Below are 18,970 nucleotides of genomic sequence, written 5' to 3' on the forward strand. Positions count from 1 at the left end.
ACCTATTCAGTGTTTACAATGGACTGGGCATCACTCCCCTAGGAACTTTATGCTTTACATTTTTGTTTCTCCAACAACACTAGAGGATGTCAAGATTCTCAGAAGATAGCTTGTTAAGTTACTGGCAGAAAGACAATGAACATATCTGGGAGCTAAGAAACTGGGTCTTTGTCATCACTTAGCTTGTGGGCATTGGAGCCAGCTACACACACACACACACACACACACACACACACACACACACACACACACGGAGGTCAGACAGTTCCTGTGGGTGTGGCCTCACTACACCAGCTGTGTTCATTGAAGCAGTGAGGCTGAGGGGGCAGGGGTGGCCTCAGAAGTGACAATGGCCACCTTGGCCTGATCTTGACAGCACTCACTTTGAAGCAAGAAATAGTTTGCTTTGCTTTTGCCTTCATTTATCTGTCTGCAAAATAGGTTTCAGCTATTTGCCTTCTCCACAGAAAGGTAGCCAAGCTATAGGAGTTTTAAACTTTTAAAATACTGTAGAATTATCACCTGCTCATACATGAATGCTACTTAGAAAGAAGGCAATTTTAAACGAATCATAGACATAAACTGGGCTGCATCATTCAAATGTCTATTCATTGATAACTTTCCACTATCTAAGCATCTGCTTAAAGAGTGAATTAACACTATGGGAAGTAAGGGGTTGGACTCAAGTGACAATGGATAGGCTTACACACGAAGAATAGAAGTTGTAAGATGTCCGGGAGCCCTGACACGCATACGCACACACATGTGCACAGCACACCCCAGTGGGGTTTTTGGTAAAGCCCAGGAAATGGTTTTGAAAAACCAAGTCCCCAGGTCCTGCCTTCCTGCCAGTCTCTCCAGTGCTGCCCAGCCTAGGTTTGCATCCTGGGGTCTCAGTTTACCTCATTTCCCAGATGAGGAGACAAGACACACAGAGACATGCTTTTATCACGAAACTGTAGACCACAGGCTATAAAGGCATGTCAGATGTTCCAGGCACATTAAAATTAAAACTCTATTAACAGCAGGGCATGGTGTGCCTGCCTGTCATCTCGTATGGAGAGAGAGGCAAGAGAATAAGGAGAGCAGGTTACCCCAAGCTATCCTGTCCCAATGCAAGGCAAAAGAACAATTCCCATAGCTATCTATAATCATTACTTGGAGTTTCAAAATTATGGTACTTTTTGTTAGTTCAATTTTTAAATGACAGATTTGTTGAGACATAATTCACCCACCATACAAGTCACCCACTGAAAGGGTTGCATGCCAGTAGTGTTGTTATAGTCATGGAGTTGGGTGACTATCTCTACAACTGATGTTAGAACACTTTGTCACCCCTAGAACAAACCTGCTAGCCACTACCATCACCCACATCCTTTACAGTGATCCCTAGCCCTCAGTCCAGGCAACCTGGGCTGGTTTTCCGTATCTATGGATTTGCTGTTCTGGGCGTGTGACTAAGGTGAGCACCAGATGTGCAGCCTTTTATAACAGTTCCCTTTGATTGAACACAATATCTTCCAAGTTCCCCTATCATGATTTTAGCAGATATCATCATTTACTTCCTTTTTATTGCTGAGTAATATTTCATTGTTTAGATCTACCCTATGGTGTTTATCCACTCATCGGTTGATGGATATTTGGGTTTGTCTGAAGTCCTTTCTGGAGCACTGTAAGAGAACACCTTCTGGAATGCTGTAGGTCACTTAGAAAATGTTTCTCATGGGGCTGGAAGTGAGATGCCCAGGGTCTAGGTGGCAGAGAAAGAAGCCACAAGAGGCAGCCTTCTTGCTGTATCTTCATGAAGGAATAAACACTGTGTCCTTCCATGGCAAGAAGGGCATGAAAGGGACATATTCCCCTTGCCAGTATCCTTAGTCAATTCAGGAGAGAACCTGTCAGGACCCAATTTACGGCTTTGAGTCTAAGGCTAACCTGTCACACACATTTACACCAACTCAATACATAGCAGGGTTGTCCCAACTTTCTGGCTATTATGTGGAGTGCTGCTACAAACATCGGTGTATCAGATTTTTGTATGCACAACACTTTTCAAATCTCTTGATTATAGACTCAAGCATAGAGCTGTTGAGCCTATGGTATCTGTGCATCTTGAGGAAATGTCAGCTCATTTCCTAATGTGGCCCCCAATTCCCAACATTTGCATAGGAAGGTTCCCATTTCCCCTCAGCCTACAAACATGTGTAACTGCCCATCTTCTCATCTATGGCTACTCTAGTGGGCGTGAGTGGATGTGGTTCGGATCTGCGGCTCCCTATAGTCAACCCTATAGAACCTAAGGTGCTGTGAAAGCAGCAGTCTAAACCAAACACACATATGAAACAAAAATAGGTATGTCTCACATCTCTTCAAAACTAAAAAACTTTTGGGCCTCAAAGACACCATCCAGAGAGCGAAGAGACAGTTACAGAACAGGCTGAAATGTTGGTAAGACCCACATAGGACAACAGATGGTGCTTGCCTAGACACATGTGGACCTCCCAGGACTCATGCCAGTGAGTCCATGGAAGGTTCTCTCCATTCACACCTTTTGTCTCTTCTGCTCTTACCCTGCACCTCTCTTTTCTCCTCTTGGGACTCCCCAGGCCTCTCTGCAGAAGTGGGGTTCAGGGTTGAGGGGGGGGTAAGAGACCAAACCTAGAGCTTTGCACACACAAGGCAAGCATACTATCACTGAGCTACATCCTTAGCCCTGTCTCTTTTTAAAAATACCATGAGATGGTATTTTTCAAACATTTATTGGGGAGAGGAGAGAGCAGCATGGCATGCATGCAAGAGGACAGCTTGTGGGCAGTTAAGTTTTCTCCTTCCACTGGGAGGGTCCTAGGGTTCAAACACAGGTCAGCAGGCTTGGTGGCAATCATTCCTACCTGTTGAACGATTCTACTGGCCTGGATGAAGCCTTAAAAAAAAAAAAAAAAAAAAAAAAAAAAAACAAAAACAAAAAAAAACAGGACAAGCTCCACATGGTCAAGAATCTCTGCTACTTTCTCCTCTGACCTATTGCAGGGACTGAGGGAATGTCCATAGCTACAGCTCACTGGGCTCCTCTTTTGTAAGATGCCTGTCATTCCCTTTGTCCGTTTGTCTATGTGCTTCTGTTCACTCGTTTGTAGGAACTCTAGGTTTTCAGGGCAGATCCCTTTGTAAGGGTGACTGCTCTCTGTCTTGTCACAAGTGCCCGGAACAGAGCAAGCTCAGAGGCCGCAGAAGGAATGAGACAGAAGTTGCAAATGGTGCCCAAACATCCTCAAGATCTTACCGCTGTGCTTCCAAGTTTGGAGAGGACAGAGACATGCCTTGGAACACATGGAATTAAACAACATAAGAAATGGCCCAACTCACCCGGGCAGGCAGTCCCCACAGACGGCGTCGCTGATGTGTGAGCAGTTGGCCCTCTGAAAGCGATTCCCTAGCGCACAGTCCACACATGGCTTGCACTTCTGGAAGCCCCAGTCCTCCTTGAACCTGTGCGGCCTGCAGGGCACACACTGTGCATCCTCTCCATAGCCGAAGCCACATTCCTGTGGGGATTAGTGGGTAAAAGACAGCTATTCATACTCTGCAAGCTTGAAAAAGGAAAGGCTGCCGGATAAAGAAGACCCACGGAGGCCGCCTTCCGCGGCACAAAGGCAGCCCTTTCAGCAAGTTCAAATGTGTCTTCCCTGGCTAATAATCTCTCTTGTGGCCTACCCAAGTGTCCTTAGCCATCCACTTTATTCCAGAGGTGGTGAGCATGTGCATAAGAAAAGGTCTCCCAGATTCCCACTGAGGCATTAGGGCAGAATTATGGCACTTTTCTTCTCTCCTAATTAAGTCAGCCATGTGACTGCTCAGAAGCTGAAGCCAGTGGAACATTCAGACACTCGTTCACCCATCAAGGCAGAAAATAAGCACATCACTATCAGCAGTGCAACCTCAGAAGATAAAAGCATCTGCATGAGAGATTTCATAAGCCTTACAACGCTGACCGGCTGAACATTTTCTGTGACAGGAAGGGTTGTTAGTTAATGATCTGTTCAAAGAGAGTTCAAGTGGTACTAAGGGTCACAAGCTAGAGCCTGGACTGTGGCTCAGGGGTAGAGGGACTGCCTAGCATACAGGATGCCCTGGGTTCAATCTTTAGTACTGCAAAGGAAACAAAACACCCAAAGGCCTCAAGGCTCAGGTGTGATGCATATCGGGACACTGCACTGGCTTTACGGGATGAATGAAATAAAAAGACTCTGGCACCCAGAGGACTACTTCTACAGGTTCAAGAGCAAAATAAGCTAGGGCAACCACAGAATATGACTGTAATGCAGTATAAAACCCAGCTCTGATGCCAGTGAAGGGATGGACTTGCCAGTGAGAGCTAGAGCAAGCAGACAAAGAGCAAAGCTTCCTTCTTCCATGTCCTTACATAGGCTGCCAGTAGATGGTATGGCCCATATTCAAGGTGGGTCTTCCCACTTCAAATGATCTAATAAGAAAAAAATCCTTGACAGTTGTGCCCAGCCTCTTAGGGTTTTGCTAATTCTAGACGGAGTCAAGTTATCAACCAAGAAAGCTATCACAAGTCCACCCTTGTCAACTTGACACCCAATCTTATCTCCTTATGACCTGTATAATTTCCAAATGAAAACAATAACCAGGTCATAATTCCATCTAACATGATAGAACTATCCCACGTACAGTCGCAAACTCATTAGATATTTAATCAGGTCATAATTATGCCTAATATGATGTAACTGTCCCTCATAAACCACAAACACATAATAAATTTTAGAATAGGTAGCAATGTACCTTGAGGGACATTCTTTTGGTATCTCAAAACTTAAATATGATAACCACTGATGGTCTCTTAATTGATGTTGTATTACATGATAAAGATAACAAGGAAAGAAAACACAAATATCTGCATAAACACATTCTTAATAAAATATGACAGAGCTGGGTGGTGGTGGTGCACGCCTGTAATCCCAGCACTTGGGAGGCAGATCCAGGTGGATCTCTGTGAGTTTGAGGCCAGCCTGGTCTACAGAGCTAGTCCAGGATAGGCTCCAAAGCTACAGAGAAACCCTCTCTCAAAAAACCAAAAAAAAAAAAAAAAAAAAAGACAGAAACATTCATATCAACTATAATCATTATTTCTGCAAGTGGTCATGTGGCCTTAGCTGGTATTTATAACTACTTTTCCCTACTGCTCATTTCCTCCACCATCAGCGAGCACCTCAGCAGGTCTTGGCTCTTTTCCCGGAGGAGTGATCCAAACTTTCATTCCTGAGGGCTCTGTGCCCTTTGTCATCCTGCCTGGACAGGTTGTTATAGTTTCCCATTAACATCCAGGACATGGTAACACCAAGAGACGCCTTAAATAATCTCCTCCATGCCAGACAATTGGGTAACCTGGATCAATCACCCCTCCTAACACTGTTATTCCTTTCTTAGCCTGTTGGTTTAAGGGCATCAGAAGCCCAAAGTGACCATGGGAAGGCTGAGCTTCCTGTTCAATGAGATGTTTGTTGTGGCTCCAGGCAGGAGCACTACCCACTCTACAACCAAAACTTCTAGGCCAGCAGAACTTAATGTTGTGGAAACAGGAAACTATAACGTTCCTAGTGGGTCACTGAGGTGATAGTGAGTGAACTATTTCCTTTTCCACAGCTTGATTCCTGGGCCCATGGATTCTGGCTATGGGAGAAACTGCATCTTATGTTAGACCTTGATTCAAAGCATATACCACCATCTGGAGGACCCTGCCCCAGCCCTTCAGGCTCCTGCCACCTAACTGACATTGTAACTGTGTCGTCAAAAGGCCATTCTGATGTGGATATCGCCCTGTATAAATAAAACACTCATTGGCCAGTAGCCAGGCAGGAAGTATAGGTGGGACAGGAGAGAGGTGAATTCGGGGAAGTGGAAGGCTGAGGCAGAGAGATGATGCCAGCTGCCGTGATGAGAAGCAACATGTTAAGATACCAGTGAGCCACAAGCCACGTGACAATTTATAGATTAATAGAAATGGGTTCATTTAAGATATGAAAAACAGTTAGCAAGAAGCCTGCCACAGCCATACAATATAAGTCTCTGTGTGTTTACTTGGTTCGGTCTGAGCAGCTGTGGGACTGACGGGTAAGAGATTTGTCCTGGCCGTGGGCCTGACAGGACTGGGGAAAACTCTAGCTACATCATTCCATCTCTCTATCAGGCCAGCTGCTTTAGGGTGGTGGGGAACATGGGAAGACCAGTGGATTCCATGACTGTGTGCCTACTGTTGGACTTCTCTGGCAGTGACGTGAGTTCCCTGTCAGGAGCAATACTGTGTGGAATACCATGACAGTGGAGAAGGCACTCTCTAGGTCCACAGGTGGTAGTTTTGGCAGAAGCATTACATGTAGGAAATACAAATCTATAATGGGAATAAGTATCTACTCCAGTAAGGACAGAGTTGTTCTTTCCACTGAGGAAGTAGTCCATTGTAGTCAACCTGCCACCAGGGCGCTGGTTGGTCACTCCAGGGAATGGTGCCATATCTGAGGCTCAGTGTTGGTCTCTGTTGTTGTCAGGTCTGGCACTCAGCAGCAGCAGTTGTAGCCAGGTCAGCTTTGGTGAGTTATTGAGCCCATGCCTAACTCCCATCTCTGCCACCATGGCCACTTTGTTCATGGACCGAAAATGACAGGAATGGCTGAGGAAAGAGGCTGACTGTCCACAGCACTGGTCATCCTATCTACTTGATTACTAAACTCCTGCTCTGCTGAAGTCACCTTTTGATGGGTATTTACATGGGACACAAGTGTCTTTATTTCCTTTGCCCATTTGGAGAGATCTATTCATACTTCTGCCTCAGATATCTTTCTCACCAATTTTCCAATCATTTTTTTTTCCAAGTCACTGTTGATCCAGCCAATCCATTCACTATGGCCCATTAATCCGCAAACAATCACACATCTGGCCATTTTTTCTTTCAGACTATATGACCATATGCACTGCCTGAAGTTCTGCCCACTGTGAAGATTTCCCTTCACCAGAATCTTTCAGGGTTGTCCAGAAAGAGGTTGTAATGCTTCTGGCTGGTGCCTGCATAACATACAGAACCATCAGTAAACCAGGCCCTAGTCTTTTCTTCTTCTCTTCCTCAGTCAACCAATCATAGGGTACACCCCATGAGGCTATAGGGGCATTTGTGGATGTAGACAGCATTATAATGGGAGTGGAAACCATTGGCATTTAGGCAACTTCTCTGTGTAACTTGCTTGTGCCTTTAGGACCTACTCAGGCCCACTCACATATGTACCACTTCCATTTCATAATAGCTTGCTATGTCAGATAACCAAGCTCATGATGGGCAGTTCAAGTTGCATGGTAACTTGGTGGCCCATTGTCAAATGTCTCCACTAAGGCCCAATAGCAGGCCAAGAGCTGTCTCTCAAATGGAGAAAAGTTGTCTGCAGATGACAGCAGAGCCATGCTCCAAAATCCCAAAGGTCTCTTCTGTGAATATCACCTATGGGGGCCTGCCAAAGGCTCCAAACAGCATCCCTATCTACCACTGACTATCAAGTCTGTTGGATCATATGGTCCAAGTGGTAGAGCAGTCTACACAGTACCTGTTGCAGAGTCCGTTCTGGGCCCCACACAAAGCAAGCATCTTTCTGAATCACTTGGTGTATGGGCCAGAGTAACACACCTAAGTGAGGAATGTGCAGTCTCTAGAATCCAAATAGGTCTACTAAACATTGTGCTTCTTTCTTAGTTGTGGGAGGGGCCAGATACAGTAACTTATTCTTTACCATAGATGAAATATCTCTGCATGCCTCACACCAATGGACTCCTAAGAATTTCACTGAGGTAGAAGGCCCTTTAATTTTAGTTTGGATTTATTTCCCATCCTCTGATGCATATATGTGTCACCAATATGTGGCACCTCTTAATCATTTGGTTCAATCAGTATAATGCTGTTGATAGAGTGCACCAGTGTGATATTTTGTGGAAGAGGCAAATGATCAAGATCTCCCCTTTTTTTAAAAAAAAAAAAAAATTCTTTATCCATTTTTACATATCAATCACAGATTCCCCTCTCATCCCTCCTCCCACTCCCCTCTCCCTTGACTTCTCCCTACCCACCCATCCCTCAACCCTTCCTCCAACAGGGTCAGCTCTCCCATGAGGGGATGGGGGTCAGCTAAGCCAGGTTCATTCAGATGAGGCAGGACCAAGCCCCTCCCCCCAGCATCAAGACTGAGCAAGGCATCCGACCATAGGTAATGGGATCCAGGAAGCCAGCTCATGCACCAGGGATAGACCCTGACCACACTGCGAGGGGCCCCTCAAACAGACCCAGCTACACAACTGCCTCCCATATGCAGAGGGTCTAGTCTTGTCTCATGCAGGTTCTACAGCTGTCGGTCTAAAGTTCTTGAGTTCATATGAGCTTGGTTCAGTTGTCTCTGTTGATTTCCCCATCATGACCTTGACCTCCCTTGCTCACATTATCCCTCTTCCCTGTCTTTGACTGGACTCCTGGAGCTTGGCCTGGTGCTTGGTTGTGGATCTCTGCAGATCAAGATCCCTTTTAACTGGACTGAAGAGTTAAGGTATCCTTGAGGGAAAACTGTAAAGGTATACTGCTGGTCTTGCCAACTAGAAGCAAATTGCTTCTGGTGGTCCTCGAGGACAGGTACTGAGAAAAAGGCCTCAACAGCTGCACACCATGTGCCGCCCATCACGGCTCAGGCCATTATAGACATTGCTTTGTCTGTGCTGCCCATCACAATAACTATGATCCACTTGCCTTTGGCGAGTCTGTGCTGCCTCCTGGCCCATGATATTTGGGGCCCACTTAAATCCCTCCCATTTAATTCATCCAGCTGAGCAACAGCCTTTCCAACCCTAGGGTTTGCCATGAGAAAAAGGTGATGATAAAGCTCTTCAAATGTGCTGGTGCCTCTCTCACCATTCTGTGTCTTATAGGATTAGTGAAGGGCATGTCTTCTGGGCCTTCCCATTGTGGAGGATTAGATTTTACACAGTGCGACCACTCTAGCATCACAGCTTCCCTGAGGCTTAAATCCCTCATCAGCACTAAGCCAAGCGATATCAGGCATCTCCAGCAGTAGGCCATCTTTTGATAAATGCTTCAACCAACCATTCAAACAAACTTTTGATACCTTTTTTTTTTAGCTGTATGAACTTCCATATTAAACCTAGAATATCAACTTAGTGGGCCCATATCTATAAATTCAGCCTGATCCAGTTTTATGTCCCTTCTACCCATTATCCCACACCCTTAAAATCCATTCCCACATATATTCTCCAGACTTCTGCTTGAATGAATTAGCAAATTCATAGAGATCTTTAGCACACCTCCTCATGGAGCATACTTTCTCCTCTCTAGAAGCCTGTTTAGACTTTAGTCTGGCTATATGTCTGGAGGTGACTATTGGTGGGCGCTGAGGGACATCAGTATTGTTTTGCTAGGTATTTCCTTTGAGGAAAGTCACTGTTGGTTTAGCAGGCAATGAAGGATTAATTTCCTCAGTGAAAAGTGGAAAAGGGAATATTTCAGGATGTTGGGGTGGGAGCACATCTTCTGTTAAGTGTGGAGAGACTACTTCCGCAGGCGAGATACACCCTTGATAATCTGAGTCTCGGTAGGGTCCTCCCACTCATCTCCATCCCACATCACAGGATCCTGTTCTTTACCAATTAATGCCCTTACTTCAACCCCTGACATCCTCCAAGGCTGAGACTTGAAATTTCTCTGTAATTCAGCCAACCTCATAATGAGGGCTTCAGTTTGATTTTCTGCAACTTGAGCTCTGTGGCTGCTGGAGGGAAGATTCTCTCCCAGTCTAAACACACTTTAGACTGCTAATGTACATCTGGAGCTGGTAAACTTTATCCCTGAGTTCACTGTCATCCTTCGCTGTCTTCTGAGATGCTTGAAGTTGGTCAACTTAATCACTGAATTCATTGTCATCCTTCACTATATTCTGAAATGCTTGAAGTTGGTTAATTTTATCACTAGTTCATTCTTTTCCTTTGCCGATTTATCCAGAAATACTAGGAGCAACCAACTAGTATCACCATTTTTTCCCATACATAGTTAAAAGTTTTATATACAGAGTTACCAAATCCATTGCCTCTCACCATTAGTGAACTAGGATAATCAAATACATTTGTCTCCTTAAGTTTATAAAATAGTTCACACACCATGGGCTTTTAATACTCTGGGAGCTTATAGAAGAGGCTTCAGTAACTGGAGAGGCTTCAGTAACTGTTGGTGTTGGCAAATTGGAACGCTTATTCCAGATACTTAAAATTTCATCTGTATATTTCTATTGCTCTAGAATCACTTCTGGTACCCAAATCCATATTAGTCAGGGTTCTGTAGAGGAATAGAATTTATAGGATATATATATATATAGGATTAGAGTGGCTTACAGGTTGTGGTCCAGCCAGTCCAACACTGGCTGTCTACCACAGAAGGCTATCTACAAGAATCCAGTAGTTAGTTGGTTGTTCAGTCCATGAAGCTGGATGTTTCAGCTGGTCTTCAGTATACATCAGAATTCTAAAGAACTCGGTTCTAATGCCAGTGAAGGGATGGACTTGCCAGCAAGAGCAGAGCAAGCAGGAGAATGAAAACGTCCTTCTTCCAAGTCCTTTCTATAGGCTGCCAGAAGATGATGTGGCCCAGATTGAGGTGGTGGAGCTTCCCACCTCAAAATTTCTGGATTAAAAGTGGGTCTTCCCACTTCAAATTATTTAATTAAGGAAAAAAAAAATCCCTTGCAGGTGTGCCCAGCTGCTGGGGTTTTAGTTAATTCCAGATGTTGTCAAGTTGACAACCAAGAACAGCATCACAGAAAGTATGGCAGAGCACTAGACCTGCGACTCCGTAGAGAGCATCACCCACCCGCTTGCCACTTTGCTTCTCACAGGAAAACTGCCTCCCAGAGGCACCCATTGCCTGGCCACATACTCATTGCACACTCTGTAACATCTTTGGTTCTCAAAGTCCAGTTTTCCTGATCCTTTTGTTAATGTGCTGTGAAAGGTTGAGAATCAGGGGACATGGTTTATGTGGTGAAAACTAGAATTTGGTGGACTCATGTCCACCTGTCAGCTATTGGAAACAACACTACTAGTCCTTGGTAACCCCTTAAGGAAAATTTGCCTCTAACTTTGAAGCCAGAAAATCACTAGAGTGTTTGTTAAAAGAGAATCACAATTCATGGCTTTTAGACTTTCAGCACATCTGTTAAGAATTGTGTCCAAACGGAAGTGTCTTTGCACAGATTCTCAATACAACCAATAAAATCCTAATTATGAAGAGGACAGTCCTAGCACTCCTGGGTGCTTACTCCATGAGAATTTTATAAAGTATAAAGCCACACTCACTCCCAGGGAGGGAAACATTGTCCTGACAACAATACCTGAGGGGAAGGCGCTTTAGAGAAGTGTTTGCCTTCTACCTAGCCACTGTGCCAAAAGCTATGCCACAGGGTAAAGACTGCAAACCAAGAGCACTGGCCATCAGTGTTAGTGACATTAAACACAGAACCAGCTATAGATCTGAGACGATCACCTTTGCAGAGAGCACTTATGCAAGGCCACATACATGAGTGGGGTATCCCAGAGCAGGGATAAGGCAAAATCCCTTAGAGGTTCAGTTTCTCAACTGTAGCCCTGAATGCTGGAATATAGGGTCCAGCCTGGGAAAAATCTCCATTTGTCCATAAAGTTTCATCCTCATTTTTGTATAAAATCACTTACTGGCCAAAAAACTGAACCTGAACCAACACTAAGGTCAGACTGCCTTGCTAGAAGCTAGTCAGTCCTAAAGGATGGGCAAAATCAACCCAGGATTCACTAATTCACACCTTCCCTTTGGGATAAGCGACGCCTCCCAGAACCTTTGCCCTCTCTGTTTTTATGCCTCTTGGAAATGCATGTTTGTTTGTGATTTCAGACAGAGTTTCACTCTGTCGCCCAAACTGGCTTCTAACTGCCAGTCAGCTCTCTGCCTCAGCTTCCCGCAGGCAGGGATTATAGTGTGAACCACAACACCCTTCCAATGTACTACACATCCTGCACACACTCCAGAGATATTTAGAGAGGGAAGAGGTAGAAAGTCCATTGGTCTCTCTCTTCCCAGGGTTGGAGACTGAACCCAGGACCTCTATAAGCTGAGCAAACACTTATCCCTGAGCTACATACATCTCCAGTCCCATGGTTAGTTGTTTTTTGTTTGTTGTTTGTTTCCAGGAAGTATCTCACTAAGCATTCAGGCTGCCCTTGAACTCCCTGTTTCCCTGTAGTCATCTATCACCCCTGGCTCTTACACTCTTTCTACCTCCTCTTCCAAGATGACCCCTGAGCCTTGAGGGGAGGGAGGGGGAAGTTATAGATGTCTCATTTACGATTGAGCACCCCAACCTCTTATTCTCTGGATGTTGACTGGTTGTGGGTCTCTGTATTAACTTCCATGACTTTGGTGCGGCTCTTGCATCAGTAGGCATTTCTTTCTTCTATCTCACAGGCTAGGATGATTACTTCTCTCCTCTGATACCATGCATAGCACCTTCTGGTGATACAAAAGCCTCCCAGTCAGCACCAAACGTTCTTGATTCAAGTATGTGTTATCTTCAACAACAGGGTCTTACAGACAAGCTCTGGAGGACAATTATGAGCAATGGTAATAATCTATGATGTTTAGGGGTCTATGGGAACCAACTGGCCAACAACTCCAAAAATCCTTGCACTAGGATTTGTATTTTCTAACATAGGGTTATCTACTGTCCCTGTTATGGGGTAACTCCATTTAAACTCATATATGTATGTGTGTTTTTGATGCATATATTTTTGGAAGCTTCTTCAATAATAAGTTTCCATGACTTTTTCAAAAGGCCTTTAGTGTTAGTTTTCCCTCCCCATGTTCCCGCCTTTACCCTGCCTTCCCATCCCCCACCCCATTTAATCCTTCTTGATCCATTATTTCCCCCTTTTATATCATTGCATTGTATCTTCCTCCCTTGAAAGCTCCTCTCCCCTACATCCTCTTTAAGTTTTCTAACCTCTACCGGTATTCCAAATGAAACACACATATCTGAAAATGCAAAGCTAACATCTGTATATGAAAGAGAATATGAGACGTTCGTCTTTCTGGATCTGGGTTACCTCACTCAGGATGACCATTTCTAGCTCCACTCATTTACCTACAAATCTCATTTTTCTTAAAAGTTGTATAATATTTCATTGCATAAGTGTACCACATTTTCATTATCAATTCATCAGGTGATGGGAATTTAGGCTGTTTCCAATTTCTGGCTATTCTGAATACAGCAAGCAGTGAACATGGGTGAGCAAGTGTCTCTGTAGTAGGAGGAAGCACCCTTTGGGTATATGACTGAAAGTAGTGTGGCTAGATCACGTGGTAGATCTATCTTTAGCTTCTTGAGGACCCTTCACACTGATTTCCATAATAGCTGTACAGGTTTGCATACCCAATAGCAGTGAATAAGTGTTCCCTTCCCCCACATCCAGCAACACCCAGCATTTGTTGTTATTTTATTGTTGTTTTATCTACCCATTCTGACTGGGGTAAGATGAAATCTCAAAGTAGTCTTGATTTGCATTGTTGGGGTGGCTAAGGATGTCAACTGCTCTCTTCATATCGAGTGTTTCACCTACATGATGTCCTGAAGCAGTCACAGACAGGAAAAAACAAGGCAAAAACCTCATGCATGATTTGAAGAACCAACTCATAAATTAGAATTTCTTTAATGTTAACAGAGGCTGTCTCCTGGCCAGGTGTGGTAATCTGTGATGTTCTGAATTTTTTATAATTCTACCATTTATAGTTCAGTGCTTGCAAAAGCATCTATCCCCCTTGAAATCAGAACAATCATAAAGATAGGCATTCAGAAGGAGTTTCTTTGAACTGGGAGGGGTCTTTGCAGGAGACCATTGTTCAGGTTCCAGTGCTTTGTATGGGGCCTGTGGCTATGCTGTGGACAGACTCCCGTTTTTTGCTGAGCACTTCCATTGCTGTGAGCACCAGGAGCTTGCAAAGGCTTTCTCTGAGTACAGAGAGGCCTCCCAGACACCGTCTCTAGGGATCAAAGCGCTGTACACGTGACACTGGGGAGGAGGAGGGGGCGGTGCCACATTGTTCACATGAGAAGCTTCTAGTCAAAGGCTCCAGCCAGAGCAGAGTGTTTCAAAGTCAGGCTTTGATCCTTGCAGCCAGGACTGCCAGAGACCCATGTACAAGTCAGAACACAACAGAACTGGGAGAAGAGAGGGGAAGAGAGGCAGAAAGAGGGGAAAAGAGAGGAAGAAGAAAATGTGTGGTAACCGGAGAGAAATGGGGCTCACTCTTTCTTTTCAAGCCAGGATTTGAAATAAGAAGCAAAAAGGATGTGTTTTTCTACATTGGCTCCCAAACCGCATGGATTGGTGTGCCAGCTCTGCTGCTTGTTGGCTACATTATTCGGGCACTTTGATCCTCAGTCTCATCATCAGTGAGATGGGAAGAGTGCTATCTGCCCTACAGGGTTGTTTTGAAGAAGAAATGGGAAAACATATAAAACCTAACTCAAGCACAGTGGGCACTCATTAAACAAATTATACCGATGGCTATTATTATTTTGGATTTTCTACAGACCAATAAACCAACTTTCCTGATTAAAGCTTAATAACATATTTTGGATGGTGGAGGCAGGGAGGTTGTGAGTGCAGGCCAGCCTGGGCAGTATAGTGAGATTCTGTCTTCTACAGAGCTCGGTCTAGCATGTGACAACTCTGGGCTCAATCCCCAGGACTGAAAGCGGCGGGGGGGGGGGGGGGGGGGGGGGGGGGGGACGACGGACAATAATGCTCCATTGAGAAACACAGTTAGGCTGTCTAGCCCCAACTTTTTCTAGTTTACCTGAAGCATACTACTTTCCACCTAACCTATCTTATGGGGGGAAAATATCCTAAAATGCATTACAAGTTTTCTACATTGAAAAAAAAAAAATCTCAACCATGGTTCAGTGCAAGTGGACTTCAGCTGCTGAGTCGCCTCAGTGCTGCATCTCAGTGCTGTCTACGCTGTGCTGGCTTCAGGGCCCTGCCAGGCAGCCCACAGTCACTCCTGGCTCCTGCTGAGGTCATTTCCTCCACAACCCCACCCCCTCCCACCATGAAGAACCAGGCAAATCATCCAAGTGGACAGAAAGATCAATAAGAGAGTGGCCAGAGGAGCGTGTACCTGTAATCCCAGCACTCAAGAGGTTCAGGAAGGAGGATGGACAGGGCTCCGTAGTAAGACTCTATCTCAGAAAACAAAATGGTAACTGAAAATCAATAAGAGCTGTGAGGGGCTCATTTTTTAAAAAAAAAAGAATGGGTTTTCTAACATAGGGAGATCTACGGTTTTTTTTTTTTATTCTGACCACCTAGAGTTTGTACCACATAAGCACCATTTTGACCAATGTGTTCATGCCATATAGTTTCCAATGTCATTTATACCGATCATATTTTATAGAATGAGCATCTCTTGAATATGCATATGTGTGTGCATGCATGTGCATATGTGTATGCAAGTGTGCATGTACATGCATATTCCATTCTACACTAAGTTTAATTGTACAAAAAGGAGCAACCAGGCTCCGGATCCTCACACTTAGATCTCCTTACTGGATTCCAACTTACTGTGTTTGAACTTACAGATTCAGGTGACAGCAAGAGCTTTTCACTGGGTTGTGTTTAAGGGAATGAAAACCTACATCCGTGCCAGCTGTTGTGACGCACACCTTAAATTCCAGCACTTGGGAGGCAGAGGCCAGAGGATCTATGTGAGTTGGAGGCCAGCCTGGCTTACATAGTGAGTTACAGGCAGCCAGGAATACAAGAAGAAATCCTGTCCTGAAAAAAGGAAGGAAGGAAGGAAGGAAGGAAGGAAGGGAGGAAGGGAGGAAGGGAGGAAGGGAGGAAGGGAGGAAGGGAGGAAGGGAGGAAGGGAGGAAGGGAGGAAGGGAGGAAGGGAGGAAGGGAGGAAGGGAGGAAGGGAGGAAGGAAGGAAGGAAGGAAGGAAGAAAGGAGAAGAAAGGAAAAAGAGCCCACAGCCAATATAAATAATAAAATAACATTCATAAAATACATATCACATAAAATAACATTTATGAATTATAAATCATATAGTCTACTGGAAACTCTATCAACTTATTGGGGAGAATTTTATTTAAAATGTATTTTCTCTAAGACTTGTTATTTTCAAAAAATTAGCTTAGAAAACTTGTCTAATATTATTGTCAAAGATAGCCGTAGAGTTCATGGCAAACTAATAAACTAATGGTGTTAGCTCAGTGTATAATTCTACACATTGAATTAAGTAGAAACTTTGAATTAACTGGAAATTCAGAGAACCTGTTTCCAAGGAATGAAATCAGGTCTGCTGTGGCAACATCTCTGAGCAGTCACACGTCCAAAGCACCATAAACACAGAGCACTGTAATTAGTCATAATCCATGCTATCTGTAAACAGCACATAAACATTAAATTACCCCTAATATACACGTCTGCTTTGATGTTTTTATTTCATTCAGTGAAACCAGGTGCTTAAAATGCCTTGAAATCTTCCCCACAAAGGTCAAGAAAGATTGACCAAGTGGAAACGAGGTGAACAGCACTACACAGTCTCCAACCATCACACTCCACACAGCCTCCAACCATCACACTCGTGGCAGGTCCACGACCCATATCTTTGCACACTTGTACTCCTCCCTAGCTTGGACCAGGACTTTTCCTTTGTATATTGAAACCCACCAAATACAACATTTTAAAAAACTTACACAATATGCCGTCTTCTATCTCAGTCCCTAAAATCCCATCCCTGCCACACAGGGGAACACTGGCAAAGGGTTTGGTGATGACCTCTCCAAAATACCTGCTCCTGTGCACAGGCTTGGTACACCACTGCACAGCTCTTTGCTGCTTCACACTTGGCATATCTAGGGGAGTGCTCCATAAGTGATGAGGAGCACCAACTGTGTGGATGCCGTGGGATGTGCCTGGCTGGTGCTGTCCACTCACACGGCACCCACATACTGGGCACAGAAGGAATTCACATTTGGCCAGCTGCCTGTACATTGATCAGATCACCTCATTGTACATCAAATGAAAACTTCAAATCTTGCTTCCTAATGCTTAGCAAAAGGGAATAGTTTCTCTAGCTCCACTCTGTTCTGCAGCAGGTGAATAAGCAAACCCAAGCTGTGTTTGGGTTTAGCTTTTCCACAAGATTCCTCCAGGTCAAATGCTAGGCAGGCTCCTCTGAGGAGTGCCCTTGATGGGCCTTGTCTACAAGAGCTCAGCTGTCTAAGGAATCTATCAAGTCTGTTTCATCCAAACTTCTCTACTGAATCCTCCCACCGCTCCTGGGGTGGCTGCTGTTCATTCTGGATGGTCTTAGTAAAAATCCTGCATGGTCAGTTTAACCAAAATCCCCACGATCATTTTCTCTCCCTTCCCATCCTTTGACCCCTGCCTTGCCCCCTGCACACTCTACAGTGAGTACAAACCTCTTTCCTATGCTGCACTCACGGTAAGTTCAATCCCTGTCTAAGGTCCTTCCCTTACTGGGGTAGCCCTACATGAAATCTGGGTTAGCACTCTGCTGTCCAGCTCTGCTCCTTCTTTGACACTCTCCAGGGTGGGAGGGTAGAAAAGAGGACTTAGAACTGCATTTCTTTTCCTTTTAGGGGAGGTTCTACCATAAATACCAAGAGCCAAAATTAATTTTTGGTTTTAAAATACCCTATCATCTTTATTTTTCAAATAATGATGTGCTGTCATAAAAGCTTGAAGGAAATACCAGGTACTTCCTTCAATATCCAAGCAAACAGTCCCGTCCCGTCCCGTCCCCCCCCCCCCCCGTCCCGTCCCGTCCCGTGTGTCCGTGCCCCCCCCCCCCCCCCCGCCGCCAGATAGGGTTTCTCTGTGTAGCTTTGCGCCTTTTTCCTGGAACTCACTTGGTAGCCCAGGCTGGCCTCAAACTCACAGAGATCCACCTGGCTCTGCCTGCAAACAATTTTATCAATAAACTTTTCAAGTGAGAAAATATATACATAGATAAAATAGCAATGCAGTCGGGAAAGGGATCATTTTTGGGTTCCTATTTTCTCTCTAAAACTGTACAGGAAGCCGTCCTTAATACAGGCTCTCCTCAATCCTTGTACCCACCATAGCAGGGCAGGGAAGTAAGGGGGAATGCTTGCTGAATAAACCAATGGATGAGCAAATGCTGTTCGAAGCAATATTTGCTGAAGATCCCTCTGTTAAAATCAATCCTCAGGAGAAAAGTCTGCAAGGGCTGCAGCCATGGTTCCCTTCTCAGCCAGGAGTCTCCTCAGGTGATGTGGGTGTGTGAAGAAGGCAAGGCAGGGTGCCTGGGTGGGATGAGCCTGGAAGACTTCCTTTCCAGGTTCTGGATCCAGCCTAGCTGCTTCCACCCCAGCTGGCACTCTCTGCCCAAGATCTCAGGCCACACTTGGTGGCTATCCAGTAGCAAGATGACTCAAAGTTGACAGTCCCTAAATCCCTTCTCTCTTTTCTGCCTTTGCAAAGCCAACACTTAACAAAACACAGGCTGGGGCCACCTACCGAGGAAGATAAGTTCCCCAGACCACAGGGGGCCTCCTAGACCCTCTGTGTCCAGGAATGGCTCCCCAGGGCCTCTGGACCTAACTGCACTATTTGTCTGCACAGCCAGTAAGTTATTTATTTGCTTTGGTTCTTTGAACTCTAAAAGTTTAAATGTTAAATTCCAAATTTAAATGGGGAAAAAAATTATTTGAGCGCGGGGCGGGGGCTGGGATCAAGGGCATGAAAAATGGAAATGTCAAATTTGGTTTACATGACTTTTTAATTTCCTTCAGTAAAACACCACCAAAAAGCTCCGAAAATCTGTACTTGG

The 18,970-nt window shown here is 44.8% G+C and overlaps 1 protein-coding gene across 1 annotated transcript in view; it reads right to left on the reverse strand.

Annotated features, from left to right (window-relative positions):
• Tnfrsf19 (TNF receptor superfamily member 19) overlaps nucleotides 1-18,970 on the reverse strand; it is a 90,122-nt gene that overhangs the window by 45,270 nt on the left and 25,882 nt on the right. The window contains exon 4 of the mRNA XM_036199800.1: nucleotides 3,367-3,545. Within this exon, the coding sequence (XP_036055693.1) occupies nucleotides 3,367-3,545 (179 nt within the window). The remainder of the gene's footprint in view (nucleotides 1-3,366; nucleotides 3,546-18,970) is intronic.

The sequence above is a fragment of the Onychomys torridus genome, chromosome 9 (assembly GCF_903995425.1).
Source record: "Onychomys torridus chromosome 9, mOncTor1.1, whole genome shotgun sequence".
Lineage (NCBI taxonomy): Eukaryota > Metazoa > Chordata > Mammalia > Rodentia > Cricetidae > Onychomys > Onychomys torridus.